Here is a 25,266-nt window from a genome sequence, read left to right as displayed (position 1 = left end):
GAGTAGTAGAATACCATACAGCCAGCCTGATGCTTTATCTTCAGCTTTAAAAACTGTTTATCTCGAGAGCAGACTAAACAGTTTCGGGCCCACGGACTCTGTCACGTTCAAGAGCTTCTTCCATTTAATACCTGCCTAACCCCAGCCGGGCCTGCCTCTGCCCACTTGGGTCATGACGCATTGTGTTAAGTATTGCTTTATTCCTCTGTCTCCTTCACTAGAGTTCGGGCTTCTCGGGCAGGCTTGTGTTTGTAGTCTCTGCCCACAGCACATAGCCTGGTGCTTGGCCTAGGGTAGGCAAGGGAGCATTTGTCCGCTAAATCGTGCAGATGGGAGCCAGCGGTGTGTCGCCCCCTAGGTGCAGTACCACCTGATGCTGCACATCCAGATGCAGCTGTGTGAGCTCTCGCTGTGGGACTGGATCACGGAGAGGAACCAGCAGGGCCGGGAGAGCATGGATGAATCCGCGTGTAAGTACCACGTGGGTGTTCGAGGGCTGGGCTGGGAACTACAGACAGACCTGCCGCCTTCTGCCTCCACGTGCTTTGGATCGGGGGAAAAATCACATTTTTAAAATATAAGTAGGTATTTGGAAGTTAATATTTTCTGTTATAGATACATAGTTTGTTGATATTTAAGAGTACTATGCTAGAATTTAGTATAATGATTTCAGGTAGAAAAGGTCTTTTAAAAATTTTTTAAGGGAAAATTTAAATATTTGTTTTATTTTTTTAACCTGAAAATGTGATACTTTGGGACTTCCCTGGCGGTCCAGTGGTTAAGACTCTGCCCTTCCAGTGCAGGGGGCATGGGTTCGATCCCTAGTCGGGGAACTAAGATCCTGCATGCCGTGCGGTGTGGCCAAGAAAAAAAGAAAAGACTGAAAATGCGATACTTCTATAAAAAGAAACCTTTAAAGAAACCCTTATAGAAGGGCATGTGGTCAAAAGTTTGTCTCCTTCAAGATCCATATCCCCCCCGCTCCCCTGCAGTTATACAATAGCCTCTAGAAGTACTCTGTTAGGTTAATATTTGTAGAATATTATAACACTGGTTCTCAACTTAACACTGCATGTTGAAATCACCTGGGGAACTTTTACAGAGATGTTGTCAATAAAAAAAGAATAACTTTACAGTGGAAGAAACGTGACAAACACCCCCTCAGCAAGTAATCAAGGTCAGCATCAACAGCGATAACTCATGTTGATAGTATGTGCCCTTGATAAGAGGCTATGAGAAGGGCACGGTATCTCTGTGATTTTCCTCCCCAAAACCCATAACCCCAGTCTAATCATGAGAAAAACAGACAAATCCCAACTGAGGGACATTCTACAAAACACCTGACCAGTACTTCTGAAAACTGTCAAGGTCATCATAAACAGGAAAAGTCTGAGAAACTGTCACAGACCAGAGGACCCTCAAGAGGCGTGACAACTCAATGTAATGTGGTATCCTGGATGGAATCCTGGAACAGAAAAAGGACATTAGGTAAACACTAGGGACGTCTGAATAGCCTGTGGACTTGTATCAGGATCGGTGCATTGTGACATGTACCAGACTGATGTAAGGTGTTGGTGACAGGGAAACTGGGTGTGGGGTAAGTGGGAACTGTCTTCTCAGGTTTTCTGTAAATCTAAGACTGTTTTTAAAAATGAAATCTTTTTAGAAAAAGGGTGTTGTCTGGGACCACACCAGTAATTTTTATATAATTGGTCTTGGATAGGGCTTAGCCTTTGTTATTTTTTTGTGAAAGTTCTCTTGTTGATTCTAATGTGTGGCCACAGTTGAAATTCACTGCGGTAGATGATCAAAATAGGGAATGCGAGTGACCTGATTTTAAGTAAAGGCTCAACTAAATATCGATCATTAATCATTTGCTGTTCACTCCTAGTGACACTATCACCCTTTATTTGGCCTAAAACACAGGTCAGTTGGCCTACTCAGAATCTTAGACTAGCTTCCCATGGAGACGGAGACATAACGTCTCTCTCCAGCAGCTCCTCAGTGCCCCTCGGTTTACCATGAAATTAGAACATGCCAGACTTTGTTCAGTCCAGTCCAGTCATGGTAAGTGGTGCGTGGGGTATTTTTAGGGCCCAGTAAAACTGGATCCTTGGCCGGCTGCATGCGCATTATAGTGCTACGTGCGCATCTTTGTGGAAGGAGAATGGTCCATTCCAGCCCTGTGTGCAGTTGATCTTGAAGCTTACGTTTGGAAAGTGAGTCTTTAACGAAGCGTGGGGTGAGAACTCTAACCTATACCGTCCAGTACGATAAACCCGTCAAAACAGTGAAGGCAAGAGATGGATCACACTGCTAGCAGGATGTATATTTTTCTTTTAAAAAATGTTTTAAATTAAAAAGTTTTATCTTTGTAGTATTCCAGCCCTGTGTGTCCAGCTTTACATCAATCACATTTTTTACGTGAATCATTCCCAACACTCCCATGAGCGGCACACCTGGGTTTGAGTCATGGCTCTGGTACTCACCAGCTAGGAGGTGTTGGGTAAGTCAGTTAACAGTTCTCAGTCTCTATCCTCACCTGTAAAATGTGGATCATCCCTGTTTTATGGGGTCGTTGTGAGGATTAAAGCAGTGCCTGCAAAGGATGTAGCACTGAGTGGAAACTGCGGTCACTGGAGCAGGTCTGTGTATGATTACTGAATCCTCCAGCAGTTGCCTACCGTTTGGATGTGTTAGGTGAGTTAAAAGGAAAACCGAATTAAAGACAGACCAAAGCAAGGTAGTTATTCTGAATAGTTGGGAAAGTCAGAAAGGTCTTCTTGCATTTCTTCCCAGACAGGTTGGTCACTTCAGGGGCGGGGGGGTCATACTAGAGGTACTTGTAGTGGAACCATTGTTTTTATTTTATTTTTTAAATATTTGTTTACTTTTTGGCTGTGCCACGAGGCTTGCAGGATCTTAAGTTCCCCGACCAGGGACTTAACGCGGGCCCCGGCAGTGAAAGCGCAGAGTCCTAACTACTGGACCACCAGGGAATTCCCTGGAACCATTGTTTTTACACACACACACACACACACACACACAGAGTTTTCTGTCTTAAGTACTTGAGGTCCCTAAATTATATGCTAGACAGTGTAAAAGGAGGATGTGGAATAGGTTTGAACTCTATAACAAAGTCGGCTCATTCAGGGAGAAGGGACCACGTGGTGCTCTCGTGCTCAAAGGTAAACAATAGGCTTATGATTTTATTTTATTTATTTATTTATTTATTTAATATATTTATTTATTTTTGGCCGCATTGGGTCTTCGTTGCTGCATGGGGGCTTTCACTAGTTGCGGCCAGCTGGGGGCTACTCTTCGTTGCGGTGCACGGGCTTCTCGTTGCAGTGGCTTCTCTTGTTTCGGAGCACGGGCTCTAGGTGCTCAGACTTCGGTAGTTGTGGTTCGTGGGCTCTAGAGCGCAGGCTCAGTCGTTGTGGCGCACGGGCTTAGTTGCTCTGCAGCATGTGGGGTCTTCCCGGACCGGCGTTCGAACCCTTGTGCCCTGCATTGGGAGGTGGATTCTTAACCACTGTGCCACCAGGGAAGTCCCTGATTTAGTCTTACCAAACCTCTCCACCCTCTAAATTCCCATATTATGTTATGATATTAATAGATTAATTAATTCATTTACCTTTTCGCCCCTATACTTCATTTGTCCATCATTTTTGGAAAATGCGGCATTCCAAATCTTCCAGGCAAAAGAAGCTCACCCCTTGGGCTAACATAATTTATCTTTTTTCTTATTCTGTTATTTGTAATAATGTGTTTAATCCACAGCGGGCCAGGACACCAGATTTATTAGCATTAAACCCCAGATGTCAGGGGTTGAAGGTGACTGAAACGTAGTTTAATGTAGCCACCCGATGCCTGAGAATTGTTTACAAAGCAGTTAATACAGGGGCTCTGAGTGACATGAGAGGTCCTCTCTTCCTGGTGACAGGAAGTCCATCAACTCTTGGTAGCTAATTTGCAGTGGCTTCTTGGTTTGCTGATTTCTAGGTTTGAAACCATTGTGGAGTATTGACTGTGTTGACAATCTGAATGTTGTGTGGTGTCAGGTGTTAATGTACTTATAACTACGTTCATTACATTTTTTTTTTATAAAGTTATTTATTTTTGGTTGCGTTGGGTCTTCATTCCTGTGCACGGGTTTTTCTCTGGTTGTGACGAGTGGGGGCTACTCTTCATTGCGGTGCGCGGGCTTCTCATTGCGGTGGCTTATCTAGTTGTGGAGCAGGGACTCTAGGCGCACGGGCTTCAATAGTTGTGGCACGTGGGCTCAGTAGTTGTGGCTCGCGGGCTCTAGAGCGTAGGCTCAGTAGTTGTGGTGCATGGGCTTAGTTGCTCCGCGGCATGTGGGATCTTCCTGGACCAGGGCTCGAACCCGTGTCCCCTGCATTGGCAGGCAGATTCTGAACTGCGCCACCAGGGAAGTCCCCTCATTACATTTTGATGTTATGTAACAAGTGAAAAACTATTAGAGAAATAAAACTATTTTCTTTTAACTTAAAGGTCCTTACATTATGGCCAGTGTTGCAACAAAAATTTTTCAAGAATTGGTGGAAGGTGTATTTCACATACATAACATGGGAATTGTACACAGAGATCTAAAGGTAAGTGGGGAAGATTAAATCATTGACAGCTGCTTACAGGGATGACTTGGGTATTGGTTTACTGAATTAAATGAGATCATGTACCCTAGTTTATTTACTTCGGAGGTTGTCATTACCTTTATATTGTATAAATCATTGTTCCATAGGTCTAGAATGTGAAAACTTTAGATTGAATTTAAAAGGAGTAATCTTTGGGCATTCGAAAATTCTAGCTGTCTTCAGGTAGTAAGTGTGCTTTGAGTATTAATATAACTGATGATGCTAAATGTATTTCATGCTGACAAAAATACTCATTTCTGCCTTAGAGGTAAAATGTTTCTGTAATTATCCCTCTTAAAAGAAATTTAACATGGGAAATTTTTTTCTGCTGTTTTAAATATCTGTAATGACTATTCCAATTTTTATAAAAGAATATCAAGAAAGAGAGAAAATAGGGAATTCCCTGGCGGTCCAGTGGTTAGGACTCCATGCTTTCACTGCTGGGGGTGCGGGTTCAGTCGCTGGTTGGGGAACTAAGATCCTGCAAGCCGTGCGGCATGGCCAGAAAATAAAAAAAGAGAGAGCGAGAGAGAGAAAATATATTTACTACTTTGGCTGAGAGTTTTAATTTACTTACTTTTGGGGCAAAAATTAAATCATGGAAAATGCATTTAAAAGACTATTTAGGAAGAAGAAGTTAATGTGCAAATCATTTTATTTTCTGAAAAAGGTTTAAGAACCAGTAGTTTGTACATTTGGGATGTATAAGGTGACGGGTTAAGTATTTTCTGGGTACACGTCTAGCCAGAAAATGCGACGTGAGTTACTGAAGTTCTGTGGCTCTGTGCAACTTTGAGATCTTATTTCAGGAGGTGAGCTAAATCATAATAACCATATACAGAATTCCAGATCTTCTCTGGGAGAAGTCGCTTCAAGTGCTGTTTGTATTTCTCCCCATAAATATTTCTGACGTTTCTTTTACAGTTGTCCTCTAGGGATAAGGGTTTTTGAGATAACTTTATTGGGGTTTCCCTTAGGAGGTGGAATTCTGGGAGCATGATTCCTGCAGGTAGAATTCCTTGGTTATTGGTCAGTCTCAAAGGATAAGAGTGGTAAAGCAGCCTGGTGAGAAGTGCCGTGTCTCTTATATTGGAGCCGCGCAGAAGGTACATATATATCGGAGATTCCCCATTTCTTGTTAATATGTTAACATTGGCTTCAAATTCGAGCAAGAGATTGATTATTGCCTCTCTGCCTCCAAAACACGCCTCGTGGATCGCGGCTTGACCTTCATGGTCCTGGGTATTTACCTGGGCTCCGTGAACAAGCAGCAGGCGGGTGCAGCTCAGGCCCGCGGCCAGCAGCCGGCCGGCCTTGCTTGACGCGGTGCACACCGCCAGCTTCAGGGCCGTGTTGCCCGTGGAGGAGATGGCGCAGTTGACGTTCACCCCGTGGGCAGTGAGCGTTTCCATCATCTCCTTATTCAGTACATCTGCAGCCACGTGCAGGGGTGTCATGCTGGACTCGTTCATGGCGTTGACCTGGGCACCGTTCTGGGCCAGGATGGAGAGAACCGGGGAGGTGCCGTACGTGATGGCCAGATGGAGGGGGGAGCGCCAGTTGTCGGCCACTCGCGCATTCACCTGGGCCCCGTGTTCGCACAAAGTGTGCAGACACAGGACTGCGTCGTTCTGGATGTCCGTCAGCATCCTTTGGATTCTGTTCCCCGGGTTCGTCCACGTGGTAGAGGCGATGGGCCAGTGCAGGAGCATCAGGCGGAGCGTGGTGAGGCCTCTCGTGTCCCTGGAATAGGTACTGATGGCAGATTACACTCAATTCACAGCGGGAATGGCTCGACGCGGAGAGCTACTACTTAAGAAGGCAACATTTATTTAAGATAATCCTCCGTAATTACTCTAAAGAAGTGTTTGAGAATCTGCATTGCTGTTTAATTTCTTGGGGTATCCCAGCGTCTTGGGACAGAGTGGTATGCATCCCAGCACGGAGGGGCCCAGCTTCCTGTCGCAGCTTGTGTCAGCTGTGTTACTCCTGCTGGGATGGCGGCCTCTTCCAGGCTGCATCTCAGTTAGCTCTGTGTCCACAGCCCCTCAGGGCTGTGCTGAGATAGCAGCTAGTCAGTAGAATTGTGCGGACTCGAGTGTGATCAGGGATTCCCACAGAAGTGAGCCGTGAAGGGCCAGAACGCCCGCTAACTCGGTCCCTGGCGGCCCCGCACCTGCTCCTCTACCTGACCTTTTCACTCGCGTGTGTGGATGGCAGGAGCTGCAGCTGGAGTTTATCGCCAGTCCCTGCCCAGCACAGGCGGAGTGAGAGTTTGACAACTCGGCCCTCATCTCCTTTCCTGAAATCTCTCAGGATTGCCTCCAAAATTCCTTGATTGTGGCAGAGAAAAGGGAAGGTCTCTTATGAGCATCTGACCGCTCCACTGGGATTAGAAGATGACTTTCAGTTCACCTGTTGATTTAGTGTAAGCCCTGCACCAGGGGTGTGGGGAAACAGCAGAGTCCCCACGCTGCAGAGCTTACAGTCAGGTGTGGAAGCATTAACCCGAAAGAGCTAAGTAAACAGGCCAGTGGGCAAAGTTCTCGAGAGGTCTGCAGGCCCCATCCAGGGCGAGAAAGGGTGGGAAGGGTGTACTGAGGAATCCTCTGGGTCGTGGGGGGGAAGGTGATGGTCCAGTCCTGGGAGGACCTGCAGAGCTGGGGTGGGGCTCGGGGGCAGGGTGAGAGCACGACGGGGTGGGGGCGCCCTTCCGGAGCGTGGTAAGGATTTGGGGCTCGACTCTCTTTTATACCGTGTACTTCTCCCATTCGTTCAGATGGTATTTATTGGGCACTTAGGAAGTGTCAGCATTGGTTTAGGTGGTGAAGATACATTGGGAAGCAAGATAAACTTCTTTCCAAGAAAATCCCTTGCCTATTTCCATTTTCTTATTTTTCATATCTAACTTAGGTTGTTAAACTCCCTGAGGGCTGTGACCAGGACTTAATTTGCCACAACACCATTGCTGAGCGCTTAATACTCACGATGCTTTAAGTGGGCTGACTCATTTGTGTTCCTGTATTATTTCCGGTTTTTCAGAGCATCTCATCTAGTCAGTAAGGAAATTGGTTTATTCCAAACGTGGTAACCTGTAGTCCATCACCCATGGAGAGTGGATGAGTCCAGACGTGACCGGGAAAGGAACACAGATCGTGTGTGTCCTCGTTTAGAAACAGTCGCCTGTTGAGTTAACTTACCTTACTTCTGGGTCTGCGCCGTGTTCTAACAAACAAAGCAAACTCTGTGCCTTGCGGTATTCCGCGGCCAGGTAGATGGGGATGATGGACTGCGTCTGCTTTGGGGGGAAAAAATACATTACAAGTAGCCCAATATAGTTAGAATAATTGTGTTAGCTTGCTATTTCAAAGGAAATAATTGTATTTCGCATCTCTTTGGTTCAGTATTTCTCTGTTATGTGCATTGAAATTCTCCTTTTGCCTGTTTTAAATTACCCCAAACCAGTCAATTTTATATTGATATTATAAAAATCTGTATTTTACATAAATGCAGATTTACCAAGGCAGCAGATATGATTTACTTAAAGCTTCGAAAGTTGATTCTTGTGAAGAGCTCATTGTGTAAAATTAACGGTAATTGCTATCAAGTCCCTTAGGCCTTAAATTAACCCAGAGAGTCATTGACAAGTAGGTTTTGTTTTTTAAGGCTTCGCCAAAGTCATAGTATCAGTAGTATAACCTGCACTTTTAGGGTTTCAAAGTTAATGCTGCTTGTATTCTGTCTATGATTAGCAGAGCTGTTTATGCGAGTTCTTTATATACACACACACACACACACACACACACACACACAGGCCTTTACAGCACGACTGCAAGATAAGGGCAGAGGGTGACTTTCTGAAAAAAATTTAAGTTATAAGGGTAATAATTACTGTATAAAAATTCAGAAAATGAAAAAGTATATGTAAAAAAGGGAGAAATAATTCCAGCACACAGACATAATCATCATTGGCACATTTGAGAGGATGAGATCAGTGTTCTTCCAGCCACGCGAGCCCCAGTCTCTGCTCAGTCAGTGCCCCTGTGATCCCTGGAAGGAGCCGTCGCAGACTCAGCAGAACACGGCTTTGCGTGTGCAGGTGCTCGGCGTGGACCATCCAGCCTCGGGCACGGTGAGGGCAGCCAGGTGTAGTGAGTCCTCAGGAATCAGGTGGCGTTCCTTCTGAAGCATCACGTCTTTTTCCTAAAAGTGACCGAGAAGAGGAAGAGGGTACCTGGCTCAGCAGTAATCTGTAGCCGGTGGAGCTGGCCAGAACGGTCATGGGCTCGTTGACGGGGTGGCTTCTGAGCAGAGCCCGGAGTGCGGTGCAGTCCTCCCTCAGGATGGCCTCGTAGAGCCTGGTGTGGAATGACACCGCCACGCCCTCTTCCAGGGCCTGGGCCCCGTCAGCCACCAGCCCCCTGCTGCCTCTCTTGGTTATGTTTCCCATTAGTACAACTTCGAGAGGGGACTTAGGAATTCAGGGCAAACGCGTTACAGAATTGGTCAGTCTCAGTCTCTTTATGATTCTTTCCATTCAGTTCTAGAACTGTTGAGAATGGTATCCGTGAAGATGATGCATTTTTATATCAGAACCAAACTTTTTCACATGTTGTTCCTGTATCTATAGTGCCAGATACAGGAGCACAGTTTCCAGGACTTTCTACTTAGTCACAAAAGCGTATCCAGGTTATCATCTTGCACCTAAGATTGTTTCTGTTTTCTCTTCCCATTCAGCTACTGTTAAAAAAAACCTGACAATGCTAAAATAAGGGAATTTATACAAACAAAACATTTACATTAAGAAGACCTAACTTTTAAGCTAAACACTTTCTAGTTTTTAATGGAATTCCACCCCACCTCCAACAGAGGTGCGTTTTCCACTGGTCTGGGGGTAGTTCCATCGGGAAATGTGTTGGGTCTGTGATGATTGCTTCAATAGAGTGAAATGTGTACCTTTAGAGTGTGACCTGGCCGTCCCCAACCCTGGCTAACATGTTAGATCATCTGGGAGCTTTAAAAAAAATCAGTGTTCTCATTAAAAATAATAATAATCAAAGTCTTTGACTTGTTGAGAGGATAGTAGTTGTTAAAACCTTCTCGGTGACTCTGAGGTTCCGTCAGGGCTGAAATGCACTTGTGCACAAGCACGCTCTACATTAGTGGAATAAGCTGGGGACTTTAAGTAATGTCGATGCCTGTGTCCACCTCCAGGAAATCTGATTTAATCCGTCTGGGAAGTGGCTTGGCCGCTGAGATTTGTTTAAAGTTCCTCCAGTTATGCTAATGTGTGACCGAGTTTGAGAACCACTGCTCTCATTTTTAATTCTTGAGGGGCTATTGGCTCCTGAGTTGAAAACTCTCAACATCCACACGTTTTCACTGTTCATTCTAGAACACCGTGGAGTTGACCTGTTCTGTTTGTTTACAGCCCAGAAATATTTTTCTTCACGGCCCCGATCAGCAAGTAAAAATAGGAGACTTTGGCCTGGCCTGTGCAGACATCATACAGAACACAGACTGGGCCAATGGAAATGGAAAGAGTAAGTTTCTTTTGGTGGTTGTTTTTGTTTGTTTTTGCATTAAAAAAAGAGAGAGAGAGCCATGGTTGAACGCTGTCAGTATTTAAAGAGAATCATAAAGACTTAACAGCAAAGGTGAGATTTAAAAAAAAAAGCAACTGTCATTTCCTTGGGAGCTGCAGTGCCCTGCTCAGTCAGGGGTCTTTATGGAGACAGTGCTAACCCCACCATGCTTCATCTCTGGCTTTTCAAATTACAGGAACATCCACACATACCTCCAGAGTGGGCACTTGCCTGTACGCTTCCCCTGAACAGTTGGAGGGATCCGAGTATGATGCCAAGGTAGTGTTTGTTCCCGTCTACCCTTTCAGTGGACTTACCCTGCAGTCATAAGTAACAAGAAGTACAGTAAATGCAGTGGAAGGTCTGACGTCGAAGTGATTTGGAAATAGCGGAGTGTGGTAGGTTATCTCTTACATCAAACTACCATAGTGCGAAGCCTCACTTTTCAACTGAATCTGACTTTTTTAGGCTGTTTTACTATTTCCAAATCCGTGGGTGTCACAAAATCATTTTTGCAATGAGCTTTCCCTTTAAGATATCACCGTCCCCTCAGGAAGGCAGGATTCACCAAAGTCTGTTTTCAGCTGTTCATTCTGCTTTCAAGCTTAGGTAAATCAGTGCCCCCGACAAGTGTGACACTTGCTTCCCTCTGAGGTAGAATGAAGATGCGGAAAAGTTTTAATCCAGCTTGTTCCTCAAAGGAATGTTAAGTAAATTCTTTTCTCAAAATAACAGCCTAGTAAATTTTCTTCCTTTTGATGAATCATTCAACTTTTTAGTGACTGGGAAAGAGCTGCCAGAAAAACCATGGCAGCTCCGAAAATCCTACGTAGTAAACACCTTCCTAAAAGACTGTTTTTAGGAAAAGTGACAGGTTTTATGCAGAGTTTGCTAAAACTTTACCAAGAATGCCTAACTCTGAGCGGAGGCAGCGGTGGGACCGGGGTAGGCCGCAGGGACCCTCAGTGGCCTCTCATGTCTCTCTCAGGCTATACCTGGCCTGGGTTTTCAAGGAGCAGTGGAGTCAGTTGTATGGTAGTGACCGCTCTGGGTGGCCGCGATCACCCCTGCCCCTCGCCTGGCCCTCAGTCCTTCGTGCCCCTGGATGCCCCTTTTTGGTGTTAGAGCTGGGGATTGCAAGAGTGCCGTCACCTGTCTGTAGATCACCTACAGTAGATCCAGCTGGCAGACACCTGCCTCTGTGGGGGACGAGCCCGCCCGCTGTGTTCCCTCCGTTGTAGGGACTGTCAATCATCCTTCTGTAGAAAATCCTCTCGCTTTTGAAAGGAAGGTGGGTGGGAATGGAAGTGTTACTCTGTGTATTTCACTACTCATTGACCGTTTCCCCCCTTTTTCAGTCAGATATGTATAGCTTGGGTGTTATCCTGCTGGAGCTCTTTCAGCCGTTTGGGACAGAAATGGAGCGAGCACATGTTTTAACAGGTTTAAGAACTGGGCAGATCCCCGAGTCCCTCAGTAAAAGGTGTCCCGTCCAAGTCAAGTACATCCAGCACTTAACCAGAAAGAACTCATCCCAGAGGCCGTCTGCTGTTCAGCTGCTGCAGAGTGAACTGTTCCAAAATTCTGGAAATGTATGTATGATTTTTTTAATACTGGGGGAAATATGAAGCTTAAAATGGAATTTGTTTAAATTGTGAATCCCATTTCACGAAGAGCAGTTGAGCTTAGAATCAGGTTTATGGAAACAAAATATTTCAACCCATTCTCAGAGTTGCCAGTGGCATACCTGTCAGGTAAGCTAGATGACCGCTGCCAACTGTCTGCTCTGAAAATGGTCACATGGGCTCCAGTTTCGAGCCTCAGCTTGCTAAGTCAAAAGGTTTTAGTTTTCCTTTCCAACTATGGTATATGGCCTTTTATGAATTATTGCAAAGTATCTACTAGTAGAAAGGGACACACACCAAAGGATGTAGGACAGCAGTGATTCTCAGGGGAGCTGGAGTATCTGTGGCCGAGACCGCCTTACCCAACCTAAGATCTCAGCATCCCAGTGTGCGAGTCTGGTTTTCTGTCCTGTGAGGAGGTCCTGCTCCAGGCAGCCCATCCCCTTCCTCCTTCCTGACATGTCGTTTCAGTGCCAGGTATAAACAGAAACTTTCTAAGACTTAAAAAAGCTTGATTCAAAGAGAAATGCACAGGTTCTCTAGTGCTTTGCTACTCAGAGTGGGTCCTCCGACCAGCGGCATCAGCCTTACCTGGGAGCTTGTTAGATACATAGGCTCCGGGGCGCCACCCCAGACCTGCATTGTAGCGAGATCGCCGGGTAATTTATACGCAGTGTTGTGTGGATGCACCGGTTCCAGAGCGCAGTCTCCAGACCAGCAGCATAAAATCACCGTGAACCCGACAAAATACTTAGACCCCCCCCCCCAACTTCCCCCACCGACCTATTAAAAGAGACATCTGGGGGAGAAGGGGCTGCTCTCTGTGCTTCCACAAACCCTCGAAGTGGTTCTGATGCACACGAGTTGGGGAACCACTTGCAACTGGTTAGTTGATTTGTCTTTTGTTTAAGGCTTATTTCTTTTCAAGTAAAACAGTGAATTTTAGTAGATTGAACGGTAAACAGGTAGGTGTAGTGCTTTTCTCTCAGTCTCTGAAAATAGCAGATGTGGTTGTTGAATTGATATCCTTGTATGGAGAGAATTTTCTAACTCCCTGTGAAGCTAGAGTAGAGACCGTAGTTATTTGTTGTTAATGGTAAGGATTTCTCCTTCTTGTAGAATTGTTTATAGAGTAACCTATGCATACCTGTACAGATAAATTTGCATAGACAGGTGGCCCTCACTTTGCACTTTGTGTAGTGCAGGACTGTGAAAATGACCACGCAGAGCTCACAGCATACAAAAGGAGCTTAAAAATCAATGGGAAAAGTTACAGTTGTTCCATGACCTTTAAAAATGTTTGTCAGAACATTAAAACCCTCTTATTATCAGTTACAGATGTATGCGGAAATGAAAAAAATTATAAAACTATAATTGAGAATTAAAGTGTTTCAAGAGTCGTCTGAATAGTGCCCACCTTCATCTTGTCCTGTAACTTAGCACACGGAGTGAGCACCTTTTCTATGCCTTGGTGACTTGTCATACTCCTTGCTAAGTTTGGATCAGTTTCTGGCATTTTACCTTTGGCACTTTTGATGTTATGGTCTGTCTCCAGGAGTTCTTTTAATGTGAAGTTTTCTTGGGGACATCTTCACCCTCTTCCTGTTCACGTTGATAAGCTGTCTTCACTCAGTGCGTCAGATGGTGGCGGGATCGGCGTTCCCGCGATCAGCTGCTTCGTCTGTAACACCGTGCGTTTGATACTCACTTCTCGCGTCCTCACTTTTCATTACTTTGCTGTACTTTCATCTTTGTTGGCCAGTTCCCTCTTTCAAAAATGTCACGTGGACTTATCACTGGGAGACAGGAGGCAGCACAACTCCACACGCTGCTTGTGTGTGAACCGACTAACAGGTGCACGGTGACCAACCACCAGAGCCTTTGAAAGAAGTGATGATTGTTCCTGATGATGACGTGTATGGTGGGTCAGTGTTTTGTGGACTGAAGCGCTAAGGCAATTAGAGTCACTGTACCTTGGTAACTGACACTCGACCCACGTTGCTGGGTGACACGTAATAAGCTGTGAGAACTGGAATCCACGCATATTGGAACTGTGCAAAGAGAGGCAGCCCTGTATATTTAAAAGTAAAGGAAGAAGCCGTTGTAACGGAGCTTAAAATTTTCTCTCTTTACAGGTTAATCTCACCCTACAGATGAAGATACTAGAGCAAGAAAAAGAAATTGAAGAACTAAAGAAGCAGCTAAGTCTCCTCTCTCAAGACAAAGGGGTTAAGAGAGTGACATGAAAGATGGGGGTGTGCCCATCTAGCCTCAATAGGCTCTATAAATATGAGTGGACTTTTTAAGCTAAATAGTCAACTGGAATGTAAATTTTCAATCTTTATTAGGATATGGCTGGTATAACTCTAATCGTATTTAGTAAGCCTGTATAAGACTTATTAAAGTGAGGTTGTGAAAGTACCTTTTAAGGCTGGCATTTTGAACCTAAGACTGCTCGAAACGAAACCTGTTCTGTTCTTGCCTTTCTCCTACCCCGCACGCTCCTTTTCCTGGACTTCTCACTTTAATATTACCATCCATCCAGTCTCTGAAAGTGAAAGTGTAGGCCTCATCCTCAGCTGTTCTTTCTCTTTTGAACTCTGCCTGTTGACCACCAAGTCCTCCTCTAGGTTCTGCTGCAGAGACCTAAGTGTGCTCTGGACCCATCGCTGCCCAAGCCCAGGCCCGCGCACTAGCTGCACCGTTCCAGGTTGACAGCTGCTGGCCTTCCTACCCTCCACACTGCGCTGTTCCCACGGGCTCCCTCCTTCCTCACAGACTTGCTTCCCCCCAAGTCTACATTCCTCGAAGGCAGCGATATGATACGTTCATATTTGTACCCCAGTGTGCCTGCCACATAGCTGGCAATTGTCACGGTATATTGCATACAGTGTTGCTGGATTTTAAATAAAATGAAAACCACAGATTAATTATATGATGCATTTATTGATATTTAACCACTGGCCTAAATAAAGACTTTGATTTTAGTACAAGTCCCTTTACCAATAATAGGCACAAAACAGCACCATCCTTAAAATTTAAACCCTTTAAAATCAGTGACTGAGGTTCACTGAAGGAGCTTGAGGGCCGTGTGAAAAGGGGCCAGGTTTTCACAGGCCCTCATCCACTTCTGCACGTTGGCTGGCGCTGTCCCACTGCAGCCCCCTGTCTGCTGGAGAACGGACCACAGCACGACATCCGCCACCGTGAGTTCATTCCCAACGAGCCAGGGGCTCTTCCCGAGAGCAGAGTTCATGGAGCGGAACACAGCGGCTTTTTCTTTACTGCTTCCCTCTTTTAGCTGAAAAATAGCTATATCTACCCAGCTATCTATGAGGGTTAAATTCATAGCATCCTGCTTCTGGCCAAAGAGAGAGAACAGGAAGCGTGCAATGTTCCCTTCTCCTTCGATGGGACACATCGTTTGGACACTGAACTTCATCTGAGTCTTCGGCACTGAAAAGAAATAAGCACTCCATGAAATGTCAACAAGAGCAGCGCCGCCGGAGGACGTGCTTATAGAGCGTGGCAAGGGGAGTCCCTGTTAGTCACGAACCGGTGGCGAGGGAAAGTGTATTTTCAAGAAAATCGGAGTTTTAGTCGGTCTCCAAAAGGTCAGTAATATTCAAGAAAGTTTAAACTGCAGGTTTAAACAGTGCAAACTGTAAGTTACAAAGCAACCATTTCTGGTATTCGATGATGACAGTTTTCAAGCTAGAAGGGACCTCAGACCATCTGTTCCAACCCCTGTGCCTAAGGATCTGGGCATGAGGCCTGCAGACCAGGGGTCCCATCTCCCGGGCCAGGACCTCCTGCTGCCCTCACCTGGCTCTCCACGTGTGGCTGAGGGCAGCAAGGCCTCGACGGATGGACATGAACTCAATTCCCTCCGTAGGAACTTAACCGGGAGAAGCGCACACACCAGTGAGATAATGAATAAATGACATCCTGCCAGCCTTTAATGGGTAACGTCCATTACAAGAGGACATCGATGTCCCCATAATGATAGGTTTTGGAATGTGAGGGCAAGACGGCCGTGACAGCCGTGACTCCCCTGCCCTGGCTGGTTAGACAGGATTCCCTCGGAGACTGCTCTCAGTCGAGACCTCCACCTTCCCAGAGGAGGGAGAGCATCTCTGGGCCAAGGTGCACCTGCTCCTCTTGGAGAACCCCCCACCCCAAACCCCGCAAGCTCTCTGGACTTTGCCGGCCAGCAGCTGCAGACCGCCCCTTTCCCATCCCCCACTGCCTCCCAGTCACCCGGCCCCTCCGCTTACCGTCCTTCCAAATCAGAGTGAAACCCAGCTGGTACTCGTGACGGGGCTGTTGCCTCGTCTGCTCGCCGAAGCACCTGAGGAGGTTTGCCGGCACGCTCTTGACCGCTGAGTGCGTGTGGACGGTGGACAGGACCTTGTAGTGGTCACAGAGCAGCCGGTGCAGCACAAGCAGGGAGAGGGGTGGCGAGGCGGGGTTGGCGTTGATCACGATGTCCTTCAGCGCCCCGTAATCCTGGGGAGCAAACCCCAACAGCGCAGATGACACCAACAGCAACCTGAGTGCCGACACTGTACCAGGTGCTGTGCTTAGACCCCCACCAGGCTTCTCTAAAGAATCGTCACCTCCCGGGAAGAAGGAACTAATGTCACCCCACCTGCAGCCAAGGCTGTGAGTGCTGGGGATGGAAGGAAGCTACCAAGGGGGCTCGGCTCGGTAGGAAGCAGGGGACGGCAGCCGACTCCACCCCTCCACCCCTGCAATGCTGCTCCCAATAAATAACAGGTGACTCTACTCAAATTAGCGCAACGTGTTAGGATTGACACCTCTATTTGTCCCTAAGTTAAAAAAAAAAATCACACGTGTAACTACTCCATTTACTAAATCTTTCTAATGCCCGACAGGATATAGTTTCTACAGCAATTTGTTTGAGTTACGTGTCAGTGAAGAACCCCTTGGAAAAGGGTCTTCGCTCAGGGAGATTTTAAAAAACTAGGTGTGAATTAAAGTGCCAAAACACACTGCCTTTTTATTTTATTTTGTTTTTAAAATGTATTTTATTGAAGTATAGTTGATTTGCAACACGCACTGCCTTTAGATGCGGACTATCTTCTTTCTGTACATCCGCTCTTCATAACTAATGAACTCATATGATACAACAGAGGCCAAACTCTGTGGCTTTCTGTCCACAGCCGGCCACAATCTGGCCTCTGGTCTTGCACTCCTGACCGATGCCCTTCATGTGGACCTATGCTGGATGCTCTGCATTTCTCTGAACATATCGTGTTACTTGATGCTGTGCCTTCTGCGGTATCAAGATTTATCTGAAGCACCGTGTGCTCTGGGAGGCCCCCCGGCATGCTGGGACACCCGGCACAGCTGTCTTACCGACTCACCCCCTATGCAGACTGGCTCCCTGGGGGACTGGCTGAGTGGGGTCTCATGGGCCCCCGGTGCATGCAAACACGAACTGGGGGATGAAGGGATACATGAGTGCAGAGGGACGGACGTTACCAAAAACAGCTCTGGGGGAGACATGGCAGTGCTGCCTCCGCTTGTTAGGTCTTTAAGCAGGACCGTTTTCTATCACCAGTTCCAGGGGAGGGTGCTAGCAGGGATTCTCGGGACGCACCCTCTTGCACCCACTTGTAACAAGACATTCTTTCTTTGCGTATCAGATTGTCCTCTAAATCAATTGAAGCCTGTAGACTGACATTAAAGGTGGCTGATGCAACTGAATTTTAACACAGCAAACTGAATTTAAGCAAAATATGTCTGAGGTATGAGACTGTGACTGGCTTTTAGCAACAAATTGCAAAAGGATCGGTGGGATTTTTGCGCCTGGACAGCCAAGGCTCTGAAATTCAGGCCACTCTCAAAGAGTCAGGGTTGACTCGGCTGAACCTCAGAGAAGCACCGAGTGAACGACCATTTCTCCAGGGCTCGGAGTCTGCCGGGAGCTGCCCCGAGTGGCAGGAAGCAGGGACTCTTGACTTCCTCTTCTGCCTAAGGATCACCCCCGTTCTCCACCGGGTCTGAGAAATCCAGAAGCTGCATTAGAGCCTGCCTGGCTTCACTCAAGCTCATGAATCTGTTCTGTGCAAAGGCACAATCAGAGGAGGAATGTGCTTTTTGCACCACCTTTGAAAACTCAAAAACCAAGGCTTTAATCACACCGGCACAATTTTCCAGCACTAACATCCACCTAGCACGCTGATGTTCTTTATCCTTCTAGATGCACTTACCTTTCCAAGCACGGAATTTAAGTCCAATGCACCGGTCGATAAAGCAGCGGGCTCGTCAGCTTGGATTATGTTGGTTACATCCAAGTCCGCATCTGGTGTCTGAATCATCTTGGAGAGACCATCGACCGCAGCTTTCAATTCATACAGACGTTTTAAAATATCATCTTGGCGGGACTCAAGAGCTTGAAGAGATGGGTCCGACTCTTCCTAAACAGACCAACATCAAAACGTTCACTTCCTCTCACATCAAAGCAGTCTGTTTGATCACTTCCACTTAGTTCGAACCTCCCACCTTTCAGAAGACATTACAATGAGGTAGCAGAATCATCTCATTTGCCCCAGTCCAATAGGTCCTGCAAATCAATCCCCAAATGCTATAAAACAAATAATGTTGTGCCTGAAAGCCACTTTGAAATTGTGGGACTCCTATTTCAGGTGATTTAGTCTTTAAGAACAGAGAATGAGAGAAGACGAACACAAATTGTTCTTTCTATCAAACTAGTTCAAAATACTTTGCGTAAATGAATAGAAAAAGATTGGGGGTGGCGATGAGGATGTAATCAACCATTTAGACTAATCGAAGGAAAAAGGGAGCACACAGGTTAAAAAAACAGTGTCCTTAAGCTTGGAAGTATGTCCGGGGTGGGGGGGTCAAATGATCCATTCCCCAAATCATTTTCTAGGCAATACTGGCACTCACATTATCTTAGAATCATCTAGAACTTTTTCACTGCTGAAATGTATTACTTCATAAAGAGGGAATATTCACATCCTTCATTCACTGAATCTTTGCATCTTTCTTGCCTGGTACAGTGGATTAGTACACCATAAGTAACTAACAATATTGGGTTGGCCAAAAAGTTCGTCTGGGTTTTTCCATAACGGGACTTTTTGGCCAACCCAATATTTGCTGAGAAATAAATCTCAAATCTCTACAGACGTAATTATTTATTTAATTAATTAATTTAATTAATTTATTTTTGGCTGCGTTGGGTCTTCGTTGCTGTGCGCGGGCTTTCTCTAGTTGCGGCGAGCGGGGGCTACTCCTCGCCATGGTACACGGGCTTCTCACTGCGGTGGCTTCTCTTGTTGTGGAGCAAGGGCTCCAGGTGCGCAGGCTTCAGTAGTTGTGGCACACAGGCTCAGCAGTTGTGGCGCATAGGCCTAGCTGCTCTGCGGCATGTGGGATCTTTCTGGACCGGGGCCCGAACCTGTGTTCCCTGCATTGGCAGGCGGATTCTTAACCACTGCGCCACCAGGGAAGTCCCTACCGACTTACTTTAAAAAGCAATAACAAGAAACCTCCCAGCAGTCACACTGTGCAACCTATTTTCAGATTCACAAGCTCTCACAAAAGATAATCCATTTGAGTCAAGAGAACAAAGAACACGTTAAGCATGAGTAAGACACTCATGACTAGACAAAAGGGTCAATAGGCAATGACCTTGAGTTTATTATAAACATGCACTTGTGGCCTTCCCGCGCACCCGCAACGAAGAGTAGCCCCCGCTCGCTGCAACTAGAGAGCTCGCGTGCAGCAACGAAGACCCAATGCAGCCAAAAATAAATAAAATAAATAAATTTATTTAAAGAAATAATAAAAAATAAACATGCACTCATGATACAATGTGAGTGTTGGAAGAGTGCCTGCTCACATTTGTATGCTGGTGAGTTTAAGGAACATTTTGTTTCTCCCCTTGTCACTCACAACACTGCCCTCTTCGCAGAGCCAATTCATCACCAGCGGTTGTCAATTTTCTGGAATCCAATGACTTATAAGTGTGCCTCCATGGTCAATGCCTGAGTCCAAGACACCATTTTTCACCTGGCCTACTTCTACTGGTCACCTTGCATCCATTCTGGTCCACCCCTCTGACCCACCCATCCCTACGATGGCAGCCAGAAATCAAAACAAACTCTTAGGCTAAAAAGCCTAACCCGGATTGATAAATAGCTTGTATGAATGGTTCTCTGGTTACCTCCTCTCCCATCATTGCCCCCATTGCTCTGGGCTCTGGCCATGCTGTTCTTTGGATCCTAAAACACACAGGCCCCCACCTGCCACAGGGCTTTTCCTCATCAGGTTCCCTCTGTCTGCAACATCCCTCCCCCTTCTCTCGGCTGGTTAATGCCGATTTACCCTAGAGCTGGATCTCCACGATCTCAGCTCCCCTCACCTGCTGCTCTTGTTTAAGATCAAACAGCAGAGAAATGCAAGATGACTACCATCTGGGTGTGATAAAGAAGGATAGAGTTCAGTGTGCCAATTAAATAATGTGGTGCTGACTGGAAATAAGTGTGCAAATGTGTGACTGGTAAGGCTACCACCTGTGTGATATCCTCATGTTACTCAATATCAGTCCTCCTGAGTAATACTTCCAATCTTTTAATCCAGCCTGTATGTGTGCATTCTTTGTGTACAACTTTGCTCATTTCTACAAATGGCAGTCGGGTCCCTGCCCAACCAGGGGCGAAGCACCTACTGTACTCAAAACCCGTCAACACTCACTGAAGACTGAACCCAGTACTGCGTGTGGAATGTGGCCTGTGATAAGAGCCCAGCATAGCTTCATCTGAGGAACGCAAGATGCTCAAGTTCTGCTTTACCTACCACACCTTCTAATGCTGGCCTGTTGTTTTCTTTGTTCAGGAGAGACTGTGACTTGGCATGTTGTGTTTATCCATTTGTGTTGTTTTACATGGATTTAGAGGCATTTTATTCTTTGTGTTGCTCTCATTTCCTCTGGAGATGCTAGATTTCTACTGATCTGTCCACATTGTTATCATCTGCTAAGTTATCACCTTCAAAGTTGCAAGTTCACAGTTAAATGCCCAAAGGATGTTAGGCAGCATACTTAAAAAAAAAAAAAAAAGAAAGGGGGACTTGGTCTCAAAAGGGATGTTATGTTCCCCACTCTGGGGTTTTCTTTTTGATTCCATGGGACTGTCCAGTTAAGGGGCACCAGACCATGCCTCCATGGGAATCTCCAGGTGAAGAGATACTGGACCATGCCTGCGTTTTTGCCTTAGCTCTGCAGTGAGACAACAGTTGTGTTATTTGGTTTCAAACTAAACTAACGACCGCCCTTCCAATCGAGGCAGAAAGGTCTTAAGACAAAGGATGACAGGGAAAACAAGCCACGAACGTTATCTATTCACTCATCTTGAGTCAGAATGGACAGAAAGTCTCTCCAGCTGGAAAATTAAAATGTGTATTTGCAATTAATAAAAAAAGTCAAAGTTGAGCAGGTACTTTACAAAAGAGGTGAAATCAAAATGCCCAATAAACATGAAAAGGGGCTCGACTGATTTAGAGGTCTCGGAGATCTGAACTAAATTACAGTAGGATGCCACTGTACACCCACCAGCTTTGGGGAGGGTGCCAGCATCAGAAATTCGTATACACCGCGGGTGAGAGCATAAACCCGGATGACCGCTTTGGAAAGCAATCTAGTCCAGTTGAAGACAGACCAGCCCACTGAGCCAGCGATCCCATCCCTTAGTATATACCCTATGCCTGCTCGTGTACAAGAATATCCTGCAGAATAATTCATAACAGCCTAAAATGCAAAACCAGCCGACGCCCGTGAGCAGCGGGACGGATAAAGCCGTGGGGGCACAAGTCAAGCCAAGGAGCAGCAGACCGCAGAGCAGAAAACGCTTCGCTTTTTCATGGCAGCAAAGGGATTCTTCAAATCATATCTAGAAGAGGCAGCCAGACACTGCAGGGCACACGCTGCATGCTTCCACTTACACCAAGACTACATGGTTAGGGATGCATACTCAGGTGACAAAATAAGAGAGAAAAGCTGGACGTAATGACCGCGGAAGTCGGGAACTTTGGGGGTAGTTTTAAATGGGGCGCTGACAACGTGTTAACTGGAGTGGTGGTGACACTGGGATTCGCTTTATAATTCCTCAAAACGAGCATTTACGTGCTATTCGCTTTTCTGTGGGTAAAATTTCGTCATATAAAAGTTTAAGTAGTCATAAGCGCAAAAACAGCTACCAGATGGATAGCTCCTTTAATAGATAAGAGTTACGGTCGTTCGGAGGCCGGCGGGCGCGTGAGGCTGGAGTGGGGTAGGCGATCGGGTCTGGTCCCCACGGTTTGTTCGAGACAGTTCGGGTCCCAAGGTCCGGGCCTGGAAGGACCCATGCCCCTAGTCCTCCAACTGAGGGCCAGGGCGGGCGGCAGCGCGTGCGCACTGAACAAGAGGGCAGCGGGGCGGGGCGGGACCGCGGTGGAGCCAGGGCGCCTGAGCACTGGACGGGCGGGCGGTGGGACTAGAGCCTTGGCGCCTGGCACTGGGCTGGTGCGGGGCCGGGGCAAGGGCCGCGCGCTCCTACCTGCACGTGGCTCGCGGCTGGCGCGGGGCTGCCGATCCTACCGTGCACGCTGGGGAGCCGGTACATGCAGGTGGGAAGCTCTACACGGAGAGATCCACTGCCCTCGTGATAGGGCTTTACCTGGTACATCGGCATTGTGGAACCCAAGGGAGGGAAGGTGGCGGGTGAGAGACACGAACGCTCAGAAACCGTCCAAGTCCACGACAGGCTACTGCCACCTCCTTTCCGACCCGGAGGCTGGCGTCCGGGAAAGCGCAATTCCTGTGCTCTAATTGGCCCCTGCTCATTCGACGTCATGGACTCGACCTTTGACACAACCAATCAGCGAGAAGGAGAGGTGGGAGGCGTTCGTAGCCTTATCCGGAAGTGGCGGGACACAGTGTCGGAAGCAGCCAATGGGCGGCGGGGGGGGGGAGGATTCCCTCAACCCCCCCAAACCGTGGGAGCGGCGGCGCAAACTGTTCCGATTCCCGAGTTAGGCTCTGCATCCATGGAGCGAGCCGACGGGCCGAGGTGAGCCGAGCTTGCAGCCTCCCCTCGCGGTCTCCCTGTCTAAGGCCCACAGCGTTCCAGACCCCTGAGGGGAAAGTGACCGCGGCGCTGGGCGAGCCGGCGGCACGGAGGCCCCAGGCCAGGCTCCTCGGCGCTCCCCCAACCCGCTGCCCTGTGGGTGCACTTTGAGGTCGGGGTCCGCGGGGGATTCGGCCCGCTGCCCGGACGCCGCCATGCATCTGTGGACCTGAAGCCGGAGCTTGAAATCCCAGTAGACGGAATTAATTTCCTTTTTACCTGGTTGCTCTCTCTTCTTTTTTAAAATTGAGGGTTATTTTCGGGGAGGCTTTAAGGCACATGCTAATTTGCGGCGGACAGTTTTAAAAAAACGCATTGCTTCTGTATCTCCTTGAGTATGCGATTACCGTCAGCTACACCGAATTAGGGGTAGCGAATCTTCGGGTAGCACTGTTGCCCTGTGACAGATTCCTGAATCCAGATTCGCTGTCTGTGTTTAAATGTTTTATCTCCACCCCTCCAAATAAATATCAGGAATGGACCTGTAGCCTATGGTGTCCTGCCAAATCAACAAATTTTTTAGAGATACTTTATTCCATTTTAAGTGGTGTCATCTGCAGTTTTTCCATTTAAGACAAATTTGAGTGGAATTCTGTGCAAGGTCGAGTAAGAGTAAAGATGTTCGTTCTTTTTTTTTTTTTTTAACACGGGTTTACCGAGGGTCTATTATGTGTTATATGTTGTGGGAAATACCCAAAGATTTCCTTCCCAAGGATGCTCCTGTGTTCAGTTACACCCAAGTTATCAGTAAAACCGTTTACTAGAAATTGCTAAATTAGTGAACATGTAGACGAGAGGTAGTTTGCCAGGCAGAGGAGGAGGAGGCTACACACCTGTATGGGCAAGATGCAGTGTCTAAAAGAGCTTGTGATATTCAGGAAAGAGTTGTTCGCTGTGACCAGAATGTAGGGGAATTGGCAATGGGAGGATTGGAGAGAGAGAGAAAATAAGGCAGATTGGGGTCCAATTGTGACTAGATTTGAAACTTCATATAGCAGACAGTGGGATGCTAGTAAGTTTTTTTCTTTTTTAAATAATTATTTTTTGGCTGCGTTGGGTCTTCGTTGCTGTGTGTGGGCTTCTCATTGCTGTGGCTTTTCATGTTGTGGAGCAGGGGCTCTAGGCATGGTGGCTTCAGTAGTTGCAGCACGTGGGCTCAGTAGTTGTGGCTCGTGGGCTCTAGAGCGCAGGCTCAGTAGTTGTGGCGCACGGGCTTAGTTGCTCCGCAGCATGTGGGATCTTCCCGGACCAGGGCTCGAACCCATGTCTTCTGCATTGGCAGGCGGATTCCTAACCACCACGCCACAAGGGAAGTCTGCTAGTAAGTTCTTAAAGCAGAAAAATTATTTGACCAGATTTGTGATTTCTAAAGTAACTCTGGTGGTAGCATGGAGGATTGATTGAAGTAGAGAGAAAATGGAGACAAACCAGTTGGAAAATTCTGAAGGTAGGTACAGCCAGAACTGTGAGGGCCTTTGCTAAGGCAGGAGCTGGCAGCCTGGATTTGGAGTGGGGATTTGTAGGCAACCATAGGAATAGTTACCCAGCTGGTACCCGATTTCTGAGATGGTTTTGATTTTGACATGAACACTGGATTTCCCAGCAAAATTTTGGCTTTTCAAATTGTGTGGGAAACATTGCTTTCAATTTTCAAGAAAGAAGATACTATTGTTGCAAAAGATTATTCACCCATAGCTTTAGGGGGATGTGTCTCCTCCATGTAGATCCCAGTTTAATTAGATTTTAAATGTCTGTTTCATTTGAAGTATCTATTCAGAAGACTTTCTGACAGATGTTTAAGGATTGTAGACCAACATTTATATTTGTGAATATAATAAATGGATATGTTAATATAATGAATGGATTAGACCCATTAACTATTAACGGAGATGAATCATTTCCCACAGTTAAAACCAGGATGAAAATGCATAATTGCCTCCTTGCTGTTTCTTGTAACCCGTTTCTTTAGTTCAGAACTTGCTAAGGCCATCAAACCTATCGATCGGAAGTCAGTCCATCAGATTTGTTCTGGGCAAGTGGTTCTTAGTCTAAGCACTGCTGTGAAGGAGTTGGTAGAAAATAGTGTGGATGCCAGTGCCACTAACATTGGTAAGTTTGGGAGAGTTTTAAACCACAAGAAATAATCAGTTTATGCTGTTTCATTCAAGAAATGTTTGTTACTGTAATAAGACAATCAGGTATTGATATACAGAGAAATTATTATTTTTTAAACATAAAT

General features: G+C 46.5%; 4 protein-coding genes across 12 annotated transcripts in view; 2 read left to right on the top strand and 2 right to left on the bottom strand.

Annotated features, from left to right (window-relative positions):
* EIF2AK1 (eukaryotic translation initiation factor 2 alpha kinase 1) overlaps nt 1–14,921 on the top strand; it is a 30,632-nt gene extending 15,711 nt beyond the window's left edge. For 2 of the 3 annotated variants that reach the window (XM_036824305.1, XM_036824304.1), the window contains exons 10-15: nt 359–470; nt 4,519–4,619; nt 10,090–10,201; nt 10,440–10,522; nt 11,602–11,835; nt 14,004–14,921. In XM_036824305.1, coding sequence (XP_036680200.1) covers nt 359–470; nt 4,519–4,619; nt 10,090–10,201; nt 10,440–10,522; nt 11,602–11,835; nt 14,004–14,114 — 753 coding nt within the window. In that variant the 3' untranslated portion in view covers nt 14,115–14,921. Of the gene's footprint in view, nt 1–358; nt 471–4,518; nt 4,620–10,089; nt 10,202–10,439; nt 10,642–11,601; nt 11,836–14,003 lie in introns of those variants that run through there. The other variant, XR_005016346.1, reaches the window with a different exon arrangement.
* Nucleotides 5,151–10,079, bottom strand: ANKRD61 (ankyrin repeat domain 61). The gene is made up of 3 exons (XM_036824310.1): nt 8,893–10,079; nt 7,859–7,956; nt 5,151–6,401 (listed from the first exon to the last, which is right to left on the bottom strand). The coding sequence occupies exons 1-3, from the start codon at nt 9,106–9,108 to the stop codon at nt 5,459–5,461; spliced, it is 1,257 nt and encodes a 418-aa protein (XP_036680205.1). The 5' UTR covers nt 9,109–10,079; the 3' UTR covers nt 5,151–5,458.
* AIMP2 (aminoacyl tRNA synthetase complex interacting multifunctional protein 2) lies at nt 14,795–22,722 on the bottom strand. Of its 2 annotated transcripts, none has more exons than XM_036824307.1 (4): nt 22,578–22,722; nt 18,108–18,314; nt 16,146–16,377; nt 14,795–15,324 (listed from the first exon to the last, which is right to left on the bottom strand). In XM_036824307.1, the coding sequence occupies exons 1-4, from the start codon at nt 22,590–22,592 to the stop codon at nt 14,936–14,938; spliced, it is 843 nt and encodes a 280-aa protein (XP_036680202.1). In that variant the 5' UTR covers nt 22,593–22,722; the 3' UTR covers nt 14,795–14,935. The 2 variants fall into 2 exon arrangements, with proteins under 2 accessions (XP_036680202.1, XP_036680201.1); XM_036824306.1 differs by having other exon boundaries at nt 22,458–22,717.
* A 29-nt stretch (nt 22,723–22,751) lies between these two features.
* LOC118880609 (radial spoke head 10 homolog B-like) overlaps nt 22,752–25,266 on the top strand; it is a 69,282-nt gene continuing 66,767 nt past the window's right edge. For 3 of the 6 annotated variants that reach the window (XM_036824297.1, XM_036824299.1, XM_036824298.1), the window contains exons 1-2: nt 22,754–22,970; nt 24,997–25,136. In XM_036824297.1, the coding sequence (XP_036680192.1) occupies nt 22,948–22,970; nt 24,997–25,136 (163 nt within the window). In that variant the 5' untranslated portion in view covers nt 22,754–22,947. Of the gene's footprint in view, nt 22,971–24,996; nt 25,137–25,266 lie in introns of all 6 variants that reach the window. The other 3 variants (XM_036824296.1, XM_036824302.1, XM_036824303.1) reach the window with 3 other exon arrangements.

This window comes from Balaenoptera musculus, chromosome 15 (assembly GCF_009873245.2).
Source record: "Balaenoptera musculus isolate JJ_BM4_2016_0621 chromosome 15, mBalMus1.pri.v3, whole genome shotgun sequence".
Classification (NCBI taxonomy): domain Eukaryota; kingdom Metazoa; phylum Chordata; class Mammalia; order Artiodactyla; family Balaenopteridae; genus Balaenoptera; species Balaenoptera musculus.
The sequence above is the reverse complement of the archived record's forward strand: the minus strand, read 5'-3'. Positions and strand labels throughout refer to the sequence as shown.

Coding starts and splice junctions, on each gene's coding strand:
- ANKRD61 (XM_036824310.1), bottom strand. CDS start 9,108: ATGGGAAACATAACCAAGAGAGGCAGCAGGGGGCTGGTGGCTGACGGG. Junction 7,957..8,892: donor ACAGATTACTGCTGAGCCAG/GTACCCTCTTCC, acceptor TTCCCCCCAAAG/CAGACGCAGTCCATCATCCC. Junction 6,402..7,858: donor GGCGCAGACCCAGAAGTAAG/GTAAGTTAACTC, acceptor TACCTATTCCAG/GGACACGAGAGGCCTCACCA.
- AIMP2 (XM_036824306.1), bottom strand. CDS start 22,592: ATGCCGATGTACCAGGTAAAGCCCTATCACGAGGGCAGTGGATCTCTC. Junction 18,315..22,457: donor CAGCCGCGAGCCACGTGCAG/GTAGGAGCGCGC, acceptor TGGTCTGTTTAG/GAAGAGTCGGACCCATCTCT. Junction 16,378..18,107: donor TAAATTCCGTGCTTGGAAAG/GTAAGTGCATCT, acceptor TTTGCTCCCCAG/GATTACGGGGCGCTGAAGGA.